We start from the raw sequence: 12,965 nt of genomic DNA, 5'->3' as shown, positions 1-12,965 counted from the left end.
TCTCACAAGATTTAAACTAGTTGTTTTTCATAGCAGTCGCTTACAGCTTTGAAAAAAAAAAAAATAGATTTAAAACCATTGCTTAACGTCTCCACTCACGCTTTCATGACCATTCTCCTCAGCACGGAAAGTTTGACTCCCTTTAAAAATGTTGTGGCAATAGAAATAGTGTTGTATTTGTTTACTTTTTTTTTTTCTGAAGATCTCTTCTATTTCTAAATTAGGTTTTTCTCCGGCCTTCTTTTTGTCACCGTTTTTCTGCTGTATTACAAACGTAGTATTTTTCTGAAAATATATTTGATACGTTTCCTATGCTTGACTTTGCTTAACTGGAGAAGGGATTCTGTTCAATTTTCGTTTGAGTGTCGCCTGTGTTGTTCCAAGAGACAACTATATCGCCATGGATTGGATGAAGTCGTTGATATCATGGTGTGCACTCCCTTGAATCAAGCGAATATAATAAGCTTAAGAATATTTACTCTTGAGTATATGTTTTTAGAAACGTTTTATATGAAATTGCTACTGTACTTGCTTTACGTTCTCTTTTTATATACAAACTGCTTGCAGAATAAGCTCTACTGCGTTTGATTAGCCCTTTTCTTTTGAACAAAGAGATTGTCAGTAGTACAACATTTTACTGTGTCACTATAAAGTATAGTAAGTTCCTTAAAAAAGAACAAAGAATACAATAATGAGAACCTAAAAGACAAAGAATATATAGAAGTCAATGTCTACACGAAATGAACTACTTGTTTTCTTTCCCTTTTATTACTTTTTTTAAGCTTAAAATTTTACTCAATAAGTAATTCAATAGTAGTTGTTAACTCATATAATAAAAATGCCTGGTGATGTGTGGCAAATCACCAGAAAATGCAAACTAAGCTTGCTTCTCCATTCACCGTTTAAGCAATATCAGGTAAGTTGGGATTCAATATAAATATAAAATGATATTTGCATATTAAGCATTTCAAATGTAGCAAGTGATAAGAACAATTACTGAGGAATACTCCATCCTTCGGCATGATGCCCTCAATCTTGCACTATATTCTGTCTGCTTTTGGACTGAGGGTGGTTATAGAGAAAATGAATCGTACTCAAGCGTTATGGAGCCGACTTTTTGGTCTCACTGCTACCGAACTGTGGCATTAGGTGAAGGACATGTATCTCGAACTGTAATACCACCTATATCCCTTTTTATATGGATACCCATCTAAATTCCGTTTGAATAGGACTTCAACGACTGTGTCAGCCACCAATATTGCCTAATTTGACATGACAAGAAGAAATCCAGGAAATGGTAATGATTGTTATGGGAGGATCTATTGCACATATGATTAACATAAGATTTATCAAAAGGTGAATATTTGTATAACATTCCCGAACTTGATAGAATTCATGGATGCCTTGCTACCGCATTTACAACAGATTTATTACCAGTAAATAAATTTTGATAATAAGCATATTAAATGTGTATATGCAAAACGACCCTTTAACTCCTTGATTTTTTATGCAAAGACGTTGGACTACATCTAACTAGAAATGTAAAACGAAATATATACGCCGTTTTCAAAGGGTTTTTTTATTACTTATCAATCAAGATATCTACCAAGCCTTAACATTAAAAATATGGGTAAACGCATAATGCTACTTCAAGTACACTAGATAATACATTATCAGTATTGCGAATACTATAGCACACAATGCTACCAATTCAGAGTTGAATAGGAAGCCGACCTTGTCGAATAATACAGCGTTCCTTCCATTTGCTGCAGACTTCTACAGGTATAGTATTGCCTATTTGTTGTTTTCGCAAGTGTTGCAATTAACAGACTATCAACTAGACAAATTGGCGTCCTCTTGTACCCTCGCTACTTAAGGGGACTTTAATTGTAGTTTCTATATATGGGCCAGTAATTTAAGCCATCAAAAGCTGTACCTGAAAGTTGATTCACAATGATGATAAGTACTTTTTTTTACTGTATTCATTTAATAACGCAATAAACATGTCTTTTGCATTACGTATCAGCCCTTATAAGGCTATCCCTCAAAGCATTGAGGTACCTATTTTGCAAATGCAAGAGGTTGCTGATACCTTTCCAGAGACATATGCAGTGAAGTGGAACGTTGGAAGGCTTTATAAGCCTAAGAACCAAGGCGAAGATCAGGAAACAACTGGCTTGGATGCCAGCATCAACCCAATCAAGAAAAGAAAAAGATATGTTCATCATCCCTGGTACAAGGCATATTACTGTCATAGGTCTGGTAAGAAATAAAAACCCAAGCATGATCTAGGAGGAAAGTCAGGTCAAATAAGAGAAGTGCAGAAGATATCCAAAAAGATAGACTGTCCTGTCACTATGAAAGTTACTTGCTATAAGTCTAAATCGGAAGAAGTAATTTTTACATTTATCAATGATTACAGCTATGGTCCTATTGGCAGCAAGGAAGACTTTCTATACTTGCCTGTTTCATAGGGAACAAAAAGATACATCTTTCAGAAACTTCAAGAAGGATTTATGTGTCGAGACGTGCGCTTGTCTGTTCAGCGTGAATTAATGAAATATGCTCATGACCATTTCCTTATCATTGTCGACCATCAATCGAACGCTTCATTAACGTGTGAGATTATTCACTGTGATCAACTGATGGATCCTGAACTAGTTTACAACCAGCACAAGCGTATACAAGAGAACGCATATAAGCGTCATAATGACCAACATGAGTCTATCGAAATTTGGATCGACGAGCTTAAATCCAAGGGTTACAGTACCTACATTAGTGATAGCTTCAACAACAGCTACACCTTTGAATTTATTTCCCCATAGCAGAAGAGTCTTCTCCTAAAGTCGCCTTACTTCTGCTTAGATGCAACCCATAAGACTACCAATATTGACCGCTGCCTTTTATATACTATTGTTGTTAGACATTCATTTATAGGCACATGTTGTCCGGTTGCTTTTTGTTTTACAGCAGACCATTCTGTAAGACCCATTATTGAATTTCTATCTTTTGTAAAAAGCCAAGGTCATGTGAAAGTCTAAAAAATAACAATTGATGTCTCTAGCGTTGAGCTAAATGCTATTTAAACCGTGTACCCGGAATCTCGAATACAATGGTATCTCTTTCACATCGCTCGTGTCTGGATGGCAAAAATAAAGGAGTATATCAAGACAGGCGATATCCATCAAGATTCAACTGAACGCAAAAAAGCCATAACAAGTTTGAAGTCGCTAATATGGGAAAGAAATGCATCAGAGTTTAATAGAAAACTGCAATCGTTTCTTCTTGACTTTGGGTCGTATACGCAGTTGATCTCTTATTTTTGCACGTCATATTTCAACAATGACAATTTCAAGCGTTGGGCAAGAGCATATCAGCTGCTATCTATACCAATATGGAGACCAACAATTATATTGAAAGCTGGCGCAATCAGCTGAAAACGGCGTACTTAAAAAGAAAGCAGAACCGAAGAGTAGACAAACTGATATTCATACTAGCGAATGATGTTGAAGAGGATTATCTCCAAAATATGTAAAGGCTGATGCTAAACGTCAGTAGAATGGGCCCTGAAGAAAGAAGAAGGGCAAGGCAGATAAAAGCCGATCAAACCAGCCTGGAGTGTATTCCTGATATGATTACAGAAAATGGCACATCTGGAGTTTACCTAGTCCAGTCGTTCAGCAATATAGAACTTCAGCACGAAATCACTGTAATGGGAAAAGAAATGAAGAGTTGTACCTGTAATGATTTTAGGTACAATAGCATTACTTGTAAGCATATGTATCTGCTCAATCGTTTACATGCTGGAATAACTCCTTTTAAAGATAAATTGCAAGGTGTACGTATTTGTAGATAACTTGTACAAAAACCTACTTTCATTTATAAGAGAATATCGTATCATTTAAGCAAGTAGACTCGGTTGTTCAAGTTAATGCTATTAACAATGCTGCTGAAAACAGAGTTGTTGTTACAGAAAATTCTTCTACATCTCAAGATAATCTAACAGCTGAGATGGCTAATCTTCTTGCTGCTTATCGCTCTTGTAAAAAATCCACACCGATTAACAGATGAGCAAATAGCAAATATAAGATTGAGAGCAGAGATGATACTATCTGCAATTGACGAAAATAATACTAGAAGAAACAATACAACAAACCAAAATTTTTCAACCCAAAGACGACTTATTTTCCTTTAACTTATATTTTAAAGTTCCCTTAAGTAGCGAGGGTACAAGTAAATCGATGCAAAACCTCAACTAACGTCATCATTATCTTGTCCAATCACAAAATCCTGGGATGATTTAAGTGAGTGCCTAAAAAAGCCGCCGGGGGATGTGAGCTGAATCCTTGGACAAAAAAAAGTCAGCTTGGAAAATTTGTTGCTTTTTACTCCCTCCTCTCCCCACTCTTGAGCTTTATTTACTATAATGTCCTTGTCACTCAAGTCCTTTGTTCAAAATTCTAAGCTCCTTTCTGGTTTGGTCAAGCCTCTTGCTTCTGCTTATGCCAACACTGCCGGTTACAGACAAATCGGTAACTTTTACAAAACAAAAGAGTCCAATTAGAATCACCAATGCTGAATGTATACATGTATATAGGTCTCAAGTACGATGACTTGGTTTCAGAGGAAAGTGAATTAGTTCAAGAAGCTCTCCGTCGTTTTGAAATTGCCGAACCTCGTGCTGCTTACGATCGTGCTTACCGTATTCGTGTTGCTCAACAATGTTCTTTGACTCACACACTCTTGCCCAAGGAACAATGGGTCAAGCCAGAAGAGGTAATATACACTTTAAATACAAAAATTCAAAACTCACAAAGATATTTGAAAATAGGACAAGAGATATCTTCAACCTTATATCAACCAAGTTGCTGCTGAACGTGCTGAACGTGAAGCCTTTGACAACATCAAGGTTACTCCTCGCCACTAGATGCATTATTTTGAACACAAAAAACATTATTAAAAGAGACATTTTGGATATAAATATGTATACACACACGAACACAGACACACTTTGCAGCTATCATGATTAAACAGCCTCCCGCTTGTGAGGAAAGTTTTCTTTTCTTTATTGAAGGGTAAAAAAGAATCACTATAAAAAAAAAAAGGGGGAAGGGAAAAGTGTGTAGGTGGGATATTTTTAAGCGTGTACTTTAAAGTACTGTTTATAATACTCTTTTTCTCGTTCGACTGCTTCATGTAAGGAAGCAACCTTGTTAGCTAAAGCAAGGAAGGTCTGATTTTGAGCATGCATAATGCGTGCAATATCTATAATTGTATATAAGAATATATCATTCTCCTAGTACCAGCATTATTTACCTTGAGGTGATTGAGCTCTATTCTTGCTCCATGATTCTGCCGTTCGTTCAATTTCCCAAATGCACTTTTTATATTCTTCCAATCTATTTGTTAATTGCTTTGCCAGTAATGAAAAGTAACTAATGACGTGGTTAATAAAGTTATATAGAAAGATCATACAATACTTACTCGTCTTCATCTGAACGACCAAAGAGCCAGCGAGGCGCTGTGCCAGGATGCCTACATGCTTCAATAACTGCACACCCATCATTTGCATGTCTCAGTTGTTCCTTCACGTCATCATACAAGGACTCTGTGGATTCTAAGCGCATCTTGAGCATACTAGAGAGAGCATCCATTTTCTATACAGATGTTAATGTTTATCTTTTTTCATATCTCTTTCTCTTTACCTGTGACAAGGCTTCTATGTCTTCTTTGCATTTGTTTATCAACTGTGTTTGCTGGGGCATCTTGTGGTTTCTGATATACTCGCTTCGTTGGCTTTCCAAACGTATGTATTTCTCTACCTCATCTAGTTCTTTCTGTGCTTGTTCAGGAAGTTCGGTAAATCGAGTGGTGGACGTGATATTGTCAATTCTGAAATTTGTATGGTGAACAACCTGAGTTTGACTATTCAATGAAGAGTAAGAGGCTTTTGAATTGCTTTCCTTGGTTATTCTACTTACTATAAACTGGCTAAAGATGGAGTGACTAAAGAAGCATATATCTGACCAGGAGGCTGAGTTGATATCTTTGACAGGTCATCCAGTACTTTTGTGAAAGAGAATGGATTTGGCTTTGCAACTACAGGTTGACTAATGGGTGTAGTAGTAGTTGGAGCACTGGTGGTGATACCAGAAGTTGTTGATGAGCTACTTGTTGAAGTGGGTGCAGTCGTACCAAACGTAAATGGGTTACTCGTAACAATAGGTGTAGACCCTTTATCATCTTTTTTCTCTGTTGTTGTGGTGGATACACCAAATGAAAAGGTTGGAGCAGAGCTACTTGTTATTGCTGCTGTAGTGGTAGTAGTAGTAGGAGTACTTGAAGTGGTGGTAGAAGTAGTTGACGTTGGAGTACCAAATGTAAGAGTTGGAGCAGGTTTACTGGTACTCGCGGCTGCTCCAAAGCTGAAGACGGGCGTAGCAGATGATGTTGCTGTAGTAGCAGCAGTGGTGGCAGCAGTGGTGGTAGTAGCCGTAGTAGCTGCACTTGTAGTGGACGTAGAAGTACCGAACGTAAAACCAGTTGTTGCAGGTGTGGTACTAGGTTTTGAAGTAGAGCCGAGACCCCCAAATGTAAAAGGGCTACTGCTGGTAGTTGTTGCGGGAGCTGTTACTGTTGTGGATGCTGTTCCAGCGGTAGATGCTGCCTGTGAAGCCTGAGTTGTCTCTGCAGGTTTTACAAAGCTAAAGGAAGGAGCTGGATTCGTCTTGGGTGCCTCCACCGACTTTCCAAAGGAGAATGCAGATGTAGACGCTGCAGGAGGAGCTTCAGCTGGCTTGTTAAAGGCAAAAGCAGGCGCAGCTGTACTGGAAGCAGGTTCTGACACCTTTCCAAACGTAAATCCGGATGTTGTTGTTGCTGTTGTCGATGGTTTAACTGTGGACGATCCAAACGAAAAAGCACCCGTCGTTTGGGTTGTCGAGGTTGATGTGGGTGCAGCTGTAGAAGTGGTATTGTTAAAGGCACCAGATGAAGCGGAAGGTGCAGTAGCACTAGTAGCGCCAAATGTGAAAGCAGGAGCAGGTGTAGAGGTTCCGGCTTGTGTGGTATTTGTCGAACCTGTTACAGGAGCAAAGCTAAATGCAGGCGCATTACCTGTTGTGTTGGCTGCAGGCGCAAAACCAGAAGTACTAGTGGCGGTGGCACCAGGCGTATTTGAAGCAGCGGGCGCGCCAAAGGAGATGGGAGCGGCTCCTAAGGAAGTGCCAAATGGATTGGGAGTGGATGGATTGGAAGTAGTACTAAAGGAAAATTCTGATGTAGAACGTCTAAGAGCATTATTGCGATCTGATTGCCCCGAAGTAGGCAGCTCAGAAACACCTCTTTTCAAAGGAGAAGGAAATGTCTGTGAGGCTGGTGTAGAAAAGTTGAAGGCATTGCTGGGTTGAGTACTAGAGGCATTTCCAAACACAAATGGCTGTTTGTTTCCTGAACCAAAGCCCGAAGAAGAAGAACTAGCGGTACCTGCGATATTGAATCCTGTCGTAGAAGCAGCTGGACTGGTAGGCGCGCTTCCAGTGAAGCTAAGACTACGACTGAGGGGTTGATCTGGGTTGAATACAAAGTTGATGTTACTACTACTGTCAGGTTTATTCTTTGACCTTTGGTTTCGTTTACTAATTATAAAGGTTTAAATATTAAATGTGATTCATTATAAGCAACACTCATAAAACACGCTTTGAAGCGTTCTTCGTTTACCTCATTGCTCTTTTTTTAAAAAATAAACACAAAGAAAAAAGCAAAGTTTTTCTCTACATGATTAAATTCTTCATATCATGAAACAGTCACTACGCGCTTCACTCTTCTCCAGATGAAAAACGTGCGCCTTTGAATAAATGTAGAACATACGTTTTTATTATTGTAAAAGCCATTCTCTGGCTCTCTTGTTTTTCTTTTCTTGCTTCATCTTTTTAAAGTATTCAATTTCTTTTCGAGTTAATTTCCGTTTTGTTCCCTTTTCCATCATTCTTTGTCTATTACGTTGTTCCGTATAAGCATCGACATCAAAATAAAACTGCATTTGTCTTGTTGCTCTATTTTCAATTGAAAGGTTTTCAGGATTTAAGCGATTAGCATCTTCAGATGTAGTGAATCTTCCAGTTCTAGCATTAAAAAAGGCTTGTGATGTATACATGGAGTAATCCTGTGATGGATAATATTGTCCTGTGTAAGCTTGGTTTGCTTGCATATAACTTTGCAACTTTTCCTCTTCAGTTAACTCCTCACCGGCCTCCAGCTTTTTTCTGGCCTCTGGGTCTAATAGAAAATTTGAATTATCAGCATTTTGATATTCTTGATTCTCTGCGGTTACATTAGGGTTAACCCAGGTAGTTTCGTTAGTTGATGTATTCCACCAGTAATATGCTTTTGCGTTATCATCCCAAACAGGAGTCCACACGCTAGGATCCTGTTGTTGTTGTTCTCTTTTATTATCATCATAGTCATCAGTAGAAGCGTCTTGGCTTTCTTGCTTGGTTTCTTGGTCTGATTCGTCATGATCACTTGTTTGTTCCTTTTCTTTCTTTTCTTCTACTTCTTTCTCCTCTTTTGTATTCTTTGATGTATTACTACTCTTTGTTGGTGCCATTGTTATTTAATTTAGAAGCGCAATCTATACTATTTTTTAATAGAAAGAAAAAGAAAACAAGAAGGCGGCAACAACAGATTGGAAAAAAGCGATTGCGTATGAGTTTCAATTTAATTCAACCAATCAATTCTACTTTGCATGTAGCCCTACATATAAGATATGCATAGTATTGAAATGATAATAAAAGGCAAAAGAAAGATATTGACTATAGAATTTAATGTATGTATATGAGTATATATATATATATGTGTGTGTATGTATGTATGTATGTGTGTGTTTATCAACTTTTGTAAGCTTAAGGGAAGCATCGTTTATTCTCTCCTTCTTCTCCTTTTATTCTTTTTTCTTTTTACTAAATCATTGACAAAACGAGTTTGGTTTATATTAATATTATTACACATAAAGTATGCTCTAGTCTATATCAGTAAAATTGCTGTAGTCAAAGTTGAGTTGTGGTGAGAGGGATTATGCACTATTAAAAGGGAAAGAAGCTGTGGTTGAATAAGCCACTGTGACTTGCGGTTGAACTGATATATTTTCGGATTTTTCGTTTATATCATTATTCCTCTTCAAGGAACACATAATATGGCCAAAAGAAAGAATAGCACTTCTGCTGAAGCAACACCAACAAAGACGGCTGTCGATGCTACAGCTGTTACTATATCATCTAATGCTGAAGAAAGCTTTCCTCGTGGCGGAGCAAGTGCCTTGACCCCTCTCGAACACAGAGAGATCGCTAATCAAGCAGCCAAAGATCTGTTTGAATCTGTAAGTATTTTTGTTTAACAAGTAAATGATTCACCTAACACATGAGCGCTTTGACAGACAACAAAGAATGCCGATTCCGCCTTTACTGATTCAGAACCTGCCAAAAAGAAGAGAAAACCCAACAAGAAGACAAAAGCTACAGCCAAACCAGCTGAGAAGCCTAAATCGGATAAGGCATACATTGAACAACTGACGTTCAAGGTAATTTGAATTGTTTATGCTTGTATTATTATTAACCATGAATATGTAGAAACTTACTGTCGGTACATGCCTCTTAGGTTGTGTTTCCCGTATCAACGAACTTGAATTGTTTGTTTCCTTACCTCATCAACTTGTCGGTGTTATACCTATCACAGAAATCTCTGATGCACTTACCGAAACTATTCAAAAAATTGCCAACGATGAAGATGAGGATATGGATGAAGAAGAAAATAAGATGCCTAGCTTAAATAATATGTTTTACGTTGGTCAATGGCTTCGTTGTAAGATCACCAATCTCCCAGCACTGGAAGAAAAGGCAAAGAGACCGATTGAATTGAGCTTGAAACCACAGGTCGTCAATGAGGATTTACTAAAAGTGGATACGACTCCTGGAGTGGTAAGATTATATACTTTATGAGGCGATCAAAGATTGACTTTTTTTCTGTAATAGACATTGGGAGCCACTGTTAAGAGTGTTGAAGACCACGGTTATGTGTTGGATTTGGGAGTTAAGGATTTGACTGGATTCTTACCTACGAAAGAAGCCAAAACATATATTGAAAAATACAACCGAAACGAAGAGCTTTCAGTAGGACAATACGTTGAATGTCTTGTCGAAAAGACGAACAAACGTATAGCCAATGTGACCATCGACCGAAGCAAGATTGCCAACAGCGCCATTGAAAATCCTTTCTCGCGCATTACTTCTGTTCTTCCTGGCCAGCGAGTATCAGGCATGATTGAAACAGTTCAAAACAACGGTCTGGTCCTCAAGATGATGGGCCTTTACAAAGTTACGATTGATGCAACACACATTCCTGCTAATATGGACATTGAAACCAGCTTCAAATTGGGACAAAAGCTCGTTTTCCGTACACTCTTTACCATTTTAAATACTGAAGAAAAGGCGATCGGTGGATCTATTCTGCCACACGTGCTGGAATTAGACGTACCTACATTGGCAAATGGTACTAAATCTGACAAGTTTGTCGGTGATGTGTTCCCTGCCGGCTCTTTCTTGGATAATACCAAGGTATATCGTGTGAGCAACGGTGGTATCTGGGTCACCCTTGACAGTCTGGACGGCATCACCGGTTTTGTTCATATCTCGCGTCTTGCAGATGAACGTGTGCCCAATCTTTCTGCAACAGCTGGTGACTACAAGATTGGATCCACACACCGTGCTCGTGTTCTGTCTTATAATCCTGTCGATGCCATCCTCGTACTCACCTTACAACCTAGTGTCCTGGCTGAAAAATACTTGCGTGTGACCGATATTGAGATTGGATCCATGGTCGAGGGTGTCGTTGAAAAGCTCGTTCCTGCTGGTGTCATTGTCAAGATATCCAAATCGATCAACGCGCTTGTGCCTGCTGTGCATATGGCTGATGTCAAGTTAAGCCATCCCGAATACAAGTTCAAATCAGGCAAAAAGGTCGAATGCCGTGTACTCAAGATTGATCCTGAACGACAACGAGTCATCCTGACACTGAAGAAATCATTGATCAATAGTGAATATCCCATCTTCCAAAACTTGGCTGATATTCATGAAGGTGATATCAGCCATGGTGTGATCATGGCCATCAAGAGAAATGGCTGCGTGGTTGCTTATTACAATAACATCAGCGCATTTGTGCCTGGAAGCGAGATGACTGAAGCTCATGTAGCTGATTTGAGCACGGTGTACAATGTGGGTCAGACTGTCAAGACGACTGTCCTGAGAGTGGATCCTTCAGCAAACAAGCTCATTGTGTCATGTATTGCTCATAAGAAAAAGAAGGAGAAGCAAGTGACAAAGAAGGAAAAGAAGGATAAAAAGGAAAAGACAGAAAAGAGCGAAAAGAAACCAGTGAAGAAGGCAGTTAAAAAGGATAATCATCTCAGAACGGTCGCTAAAAAGAATGGCCTCAAAAAGTTTTCAGATGTTCGCCGTGGAGTGTGCTATCAAGGTTATATTACCAATATCACTGATGCTGGTGTCTTCTTGAAGCTCAGCAAGACTATTTCAGCCCGTGTGAAGATTGGTAATTTATCAGACGAGTTTGTGGAAAACTGGAAGAGCTTGTACAAGATTGGGGACTGTGTGCAGCTAAAGATCATTCACATCGATCGTGAACAAGAACGTTTAGAGGCTTCACTAAAGAAGAGTGTGATCGAAAGAAAGGATGAGTCTAAGCAAGAAGGACAGACAGCTGAAGATTCTGATAGTGATGAAGAAATGCCTGAAGTGGATGAAGGTGAAGATGAAGATGAAGAAATGAAAGATAATAAAGAAGAAGTAGATGATGACAGCGACGATGAAGAAGAAGAAAAACCAGAAGTAGATGATGACAATGAAGAAGAAGATGATGAATAGATGTCTACTTGAATGTAAATATTTCCCTTTTGTTATTGTTAGAATAAATTGTATCTCCAAAAAGAATAATTCATCTATTGGTTTTTTATTTCGAAACTTCCTTGTACCAACCAAACACTTCTCTTCGTCGTATCCATAGAGCTTCACGTAATGCTGAGCTATTCTCGCAATACCAACCGTTATTCCAGATTTTCTTGATGAGACCCCTTTCAATGACAAGGCCAAGAAACTCTTGTATCTGCTCTGGTATATGAGATCTGTAGGAGCCTCGAGTTTTTTTGCAGGCTTTTTAATGAATGGCGGTTTCAAACATCCTTTTCCTTTATACTGCGGCCTACTTCTAATATTTCATTGTTCTTAGACATAAGTTGGCGATAGCTTTGGTAGTTATCGAAATCCATAAGTTTCTTATCGTCTGGTTCTGGCAACTTTTACTTATGCCTGACCCTTCCCAAAGGTGCCACTCTATTTATAGGGTAAATACGACACTGATCACATTAACATAAATAGTAATCATAGACTCCCTTTCTTATAAAACGCATATACGTCTTATTTAACAACATCCAGCTATTCTTAAAAGAAAGTAATTTGCAAGTTGTCGATTTAATAGCCTTTTTTTAAATAAAAGGCTGAATACAGCAGACAAATTTGCTTCGGCTCTAACCAACAAAATGCTCTATGATACATTCAATAGCTATCCTTTGGTGGATACCGGCTATGAAGTTCAAATGCTTAAGTACGATAGATGTCTCAGGCATGAGTTTTCGAAACTTTAGTTTCGTTAAATCCTTTGTTTATCATACTTCAAAGAGTGTAAGCAGCATTTATGTGGATAACGAAGAGATCAAAGAAATGTTTAAGCTTGCCTTAAATATTGAGAGTGGACCTACCAGTGTAGAAACGTAAGCCATTCATATAAATCGAAACAATATAAGCATAAATATTTTATCCCAACACGAAATCCTTCTACACATCACAGTATTTTGAAGAGCAACAGCAAAAGAAGATAGACCTCACGAGTATTAGCAGGGT

The 12,965-nt window shown here is 38.4% G+C and overlaps 6 protein-coding genes across 6 annotated transcripts; 4 read left to right on the top strand and 2 right to left on the bottom strand.

The window, feature by feature from the left end:
* The first annotated feature begins 762 nt into the window (after positions 1-762).
* On the top strand, positions 763-1,662 carry RHIMIDRAFT_276370 (uncharacterized protein). The gene is made up of 3 exons (XM_023612618.1): positions 763-916; positions 978-1,297; positions 1,357-1,662. The coding sequence occupies exons 1-2, from the start codon at positions 839-841 to the stop codon at positions 1,212-1,214; spliced, it is 315 nt and encodes a 104-aa protein (XP_023468529.1). The 5' UTR covers positions 763-838; the 3' UTR covers positions 1,215-1,297; positions 1,357-1,662.
* Positions 1,663-3,507: 1,845 nt separating this feature from the next.
* On the top strand, positions 3,508-4,039 carry RHIMIDRAFT_276360 (uncharacterized protein; the record flags this gene model as incomplete). The annotated part of the gene is made up of 1 exon (XM_023612617.1): positions 3,508-4,039. A coding segment is annotated over exon 1 (293 nt), but the record flags the coding sequence as incomplete, so codon positions are not given.
* A 375-nt stretch (positions 4,040-4,414) lies between these two features.
* RHIMIDRAFT_199844 (putative ubiquinol--cytochrome-c reductase) lies at positions 4,415-4,927 on the top strand (the record flags this gene model as incomplete). The annotated part of the gene is made up of 3 exons (XM_023606412.1): positions 4,415-4,532; positions 4,598-4,776; positions 4,832-4,927. Coding segments are annotated over 3 exons (393 nt in total), but the record flags the coding sequence as incomplete, so codon positions are not given.
* Positions 4,928-5,137: 210 nt separating this feature from the next.
* RHIMIDRAFT_249739 (uncharacterized protein) lies at positions 5,138-7,724 on the bottom strand (the record flags this gene model as incomplete). Its single annotated transcript, XM_023610654.1, has 6 exons — positions 5,138-5,265; positions 5,317-5,435; positions 5,485-5,657; positions 5,706-5,925; positions 5,982-7,637; positions 7,720-7,724. 6 exons carry the CDS (start codon positions 7,722-7,724, stop codon positions 5,138-5,140), a joined length of 2,301 nt encoding a protein of 766 aa, XP_023468526.1.
* A 40-nt stretch (positions 7,725-7,764) lies between these two features.
* On the bottom strand, positions 7,765-8,673 carry RHIMIDRAFT_106481 (uncharacterized protein). Its single transcript, XM_023605183.1, has one exon. The coding sequence runs from the start codon at positions 8,606-8,608 to the stop codon at positions 7,877-7,879; it is 732 nt and encodes a 243-aa protein (XP_023468525.1). The 5' UTR covers positions 8,609-8,673; the 3' UTR covers positions 7,765-7,876.
* Positions 8,674-9,123: 450 nt separating this feature from the next.
* RHIMIDRAFT_290452 (nucleic acid-binding protein) lies at positions 9,124-12,186 on the top strand. Its single transcript, XM_023613741.1, has 4 exons — positions 9,124-9,376; positions 9,434-9,577; positions 9,627-9,974; positions 10,029-12,186. The coding sequence occupies exons 1-4, from the start codon at positions 9,194-9,196 to the stop codon at positions 11,931-11,933; spliced, it is 2,580 nt and encodes an 859-aa protein (XP_023468524.1). The 5' UTR covers positions 9,124-9,193; the 3' UTR covers positions 11,934-12,186.
* Positions 12,187-12,965: the final 779 nt, after the last annotated feature.

This window comes from Rhizopus microsporus (genome assembly GCF_002708625.1).
Source record: "Rhizopus microsporus ATCC 52813 unplaced genomic scaffold scaffold_4, whole genome shotgun sequence".
In the NCBI taxonomy this organism is placed as follows: Eukaryota; Fungi; Mucoromycota; class Mucoromycetes; order Mucorales; family Rhizopodaceae; genus Rhizopus; species Rhizopus microsporus.
The sequence above is the reverse complement of the archived record's forward strand: the minus strand, read 5'-3'. Positions and strand labels throughout refer to the sequence as shown.

Bases quoted from the DNA above. Each gene is read 5' to 3' on its own strand.
- RHIMIDRAFT_276370 (XM_023612618.1), top strand. From the start codon at position 839: ATGCCTGGTGATGTGTGGCAAATCACCAGAAAATGCAAACTAAGCTTG. The intron at 917-977 runs GTAAGTTGGGAT...TTTCAAATGTAG, and splicing joins CACCGTTTAAGCAATATCAG to CAAGTGATAAGAACAATTAC.
- RHIMIDRAFT_290452 (XM_023613741.1), top strand. From the start codon at position 9,194: ATGGCCAAAAGAAAGAATAGCACTTCTGCTGAAGCAACACCAACAAAG. The intron at 9,377-9,433 runs GTAAGTATTTTT...GCGCTTTGACAG, and splicing joins CCAAAGATCTGTTTGAATCT to ACAACAAAGAATGCCGATTC. The intron at 9,578-9,626 runs GTAATTTGAATT...ATGAATATGTAG, and splicing joins TTGAACAACTGACGTTCAAG to AAACTTACTGTCGGTACATG.
- RHIMIDRAFT_106481 (XM_023605183.1), bottom strand. From the start codon at position 8,608: ATGGCACCAACAAAGAGTAGTAATACATCAAAGAATACAAAAGAGGAG.